Raw genomic sequence first — 2,042 nt, forward strand, 5'->3', positions numbered from 1 at the left:
CTGTACATAATGGCAATGATCTGATCCTGATCCACGGAGCTACTTGAGGCTGGATGAATGTAAACAAAATCAACAGGGACGAAGAAAAGAACAACTACCGAGAAATGGGAGGCACACGTAGACAGTGCTTTATGAAGCATGCTGTAAGAATGGGTCTTGAAGAAAAGATAGATAATAATATAGAAATAGGACAGGAATGTTAGAAAGAATGAGCCCATGGCAATGGTGCCTGTGACAGTATTGAGCAGCCACTCATTGAGCTCAATGGTCCCACAGGCCAACTCCAGCAATGGCTTAACATCACAGAAGATGTGATGGATATGGTTGGAACAACAGAAGTTTAAGTGAGAGGTCATTACTGAGTGCAGCAGGGCATGGAAAAAAACAATGATGATCCAGACAGTGACAGCCAACTGGATACAGACTTGATGATTCATGATAAGAATATAATGAAGTGGTTTACACATAGCCACAAAGCGGTCAAAGCCCATCATGGCCAGCAACATGGACTCTGTGCTGCCCAGGAAATGGAAGAAATGAAGCTGGCTTATGCATCCTAAGAAAGAAATTGTTTTGAGGGTAGACAGGAAGTTCCCCAGCATCTTTGGCAGAGTCACTGTGGAGTAGCAGATATCCAGACATGACAGGTTTCCCAGGAAACAGTACGTAGGAGAATGCAGTCTTGAATCAGAGATGACAACCATCAGGATGGCTCCATTTCCAGCCAAGCTGACAATGTAAGTTGCAAGGAAAATCACGAAGAGAACAGGCTGCAGTTCTTGGATGTCTGTCACTCCCAGGAGGAGAAATTCAGTGACTGAGGTTTGATTCAGCATCACTTGAAAGAAAAGAGAGAATAACATATGGAACGCTATCTCTAATGGAAACCAGTGTCCCGCAGCTGAGGATTTCCCATCTAGACAATAGCATTTTGAGGTAGAGCAGTGGTGTTTTAAATAGTCTGAGTATCACAGATTATAGAATATTTGGACCACTAGATTATTAAATATTAACATTATATGCTGTTTATGGACTTTTACTCAAACACTTTTGTTTTTTATTTGACATATCTTCTCAAATATATATGTATAAATCTTTTAAAGTGAAAATCTTTTCTTTTTCCAGGGATTTAGAGCAAATTGCCAGCCTACCATCTTTTCTGATAAAGACTTGTCTTTTATCATCCTGAAATCTAACAGAGGGTAAATTATTAAGCTCTCCACCACACTACTGTCTCTTGACTTAGTACAAAATCATTTGAAGGGTATTAAACCTAAGAAAATTTGACAGTGAGGAAATAATAAGAGCTATAAAGAACTCTGAATGGAGATGTAAACATTAGAGTCCTTGCTATTAAAAGGAATCATTCAATATTTGGGAAACCCATGAAAGGAGAAGATAAAGATATGATGTGACTAGAATAAAAAAGTGAATTTAGTAGGGAACATTTCTAGAAATCCCATGAGATTATCACCTTTAAATGCAGTGAGAATTTTGAGAAATTATTTAATGTTAATACACATTTATTGAAGGTTGGCTTTAGGAATTAAGAGTAACTTTCTTTGATAGCCATGTATATATTGTATATGGTTAAACTTAATCATTCTTACTTATGATACACATATGCCAAGCATTGCTTTTGATTCTCTACTTACAAAACAAAATTGTATCACAAATTCACTTGGGGTAAAAAACTTTTTCCTAACATTTAAAGAAAAAAGCAATCAGACTTTCTGCACTAAACATTTATTTCACTGCATCCTGAATATTTATCAACTATATATTTACTTTGAAAAATATCTAGAGATATGGCAAAAAAAAATGTAGCTAGTAATAAGTCTTTATAATCCACAAACACAATATCCATCATAAGATAGGAATTCAGCTCTAAATCCTTGGCATGTAAATTTAATACAGACAGGAAGACAGAGATGGGCAACTCTCCAGCCTGTCTCCTGGTTCATTCTCCTACCTGATTGACTGTTCAAATCCACAGTTAAGAAGGCTTCTCAGGTTGACATTCCTGAAAAGTAAATAGTAGA

The 2,042-nt window shown here is 36.7% G+C and overlaps 1 protein-coding gene across 1 annotated transcript in view; it reads right to left on the reverse strand.

Annotated features, from left to right (window-relative positions):
• LOC105004913 (olfactory receptor 12D2-like) overlaps window positions 1-836 on the reverse strand; it is a 1,683-nt gene extending 847 nt beyond the window's left edge. Inside the window, exon 1 of the mRNA XM_010862712.1 lies at window positions 7-836. Within this exon, the coding sequence (XP_010861014.1) occupies window positions 7-836 (830 nt within the window). The remainder of the gene's footprint in view (window positions 1-6) is intronic.
• Between the last annotated feature and the right edge of the window lie 1,206 nt (window positions 837-2,042).

Source organism: Bison bison, unplaced genomic scaffold (assembly GCF_000754665.1).
Source record: "Bison bison bison isolate TAMUID 2011002044 unplaced genomic scaffold, Bison_UMD1.0 scf7180017858235, whole genome shotgun sequence".
In the NCBI taxonomy this organism is placed as follows: domain Eukaryota; kingdom Metazoa; phylum Chordata; class Mammalia; order Artiodactyla; family Bovidae; genus Bison; species Bison bison.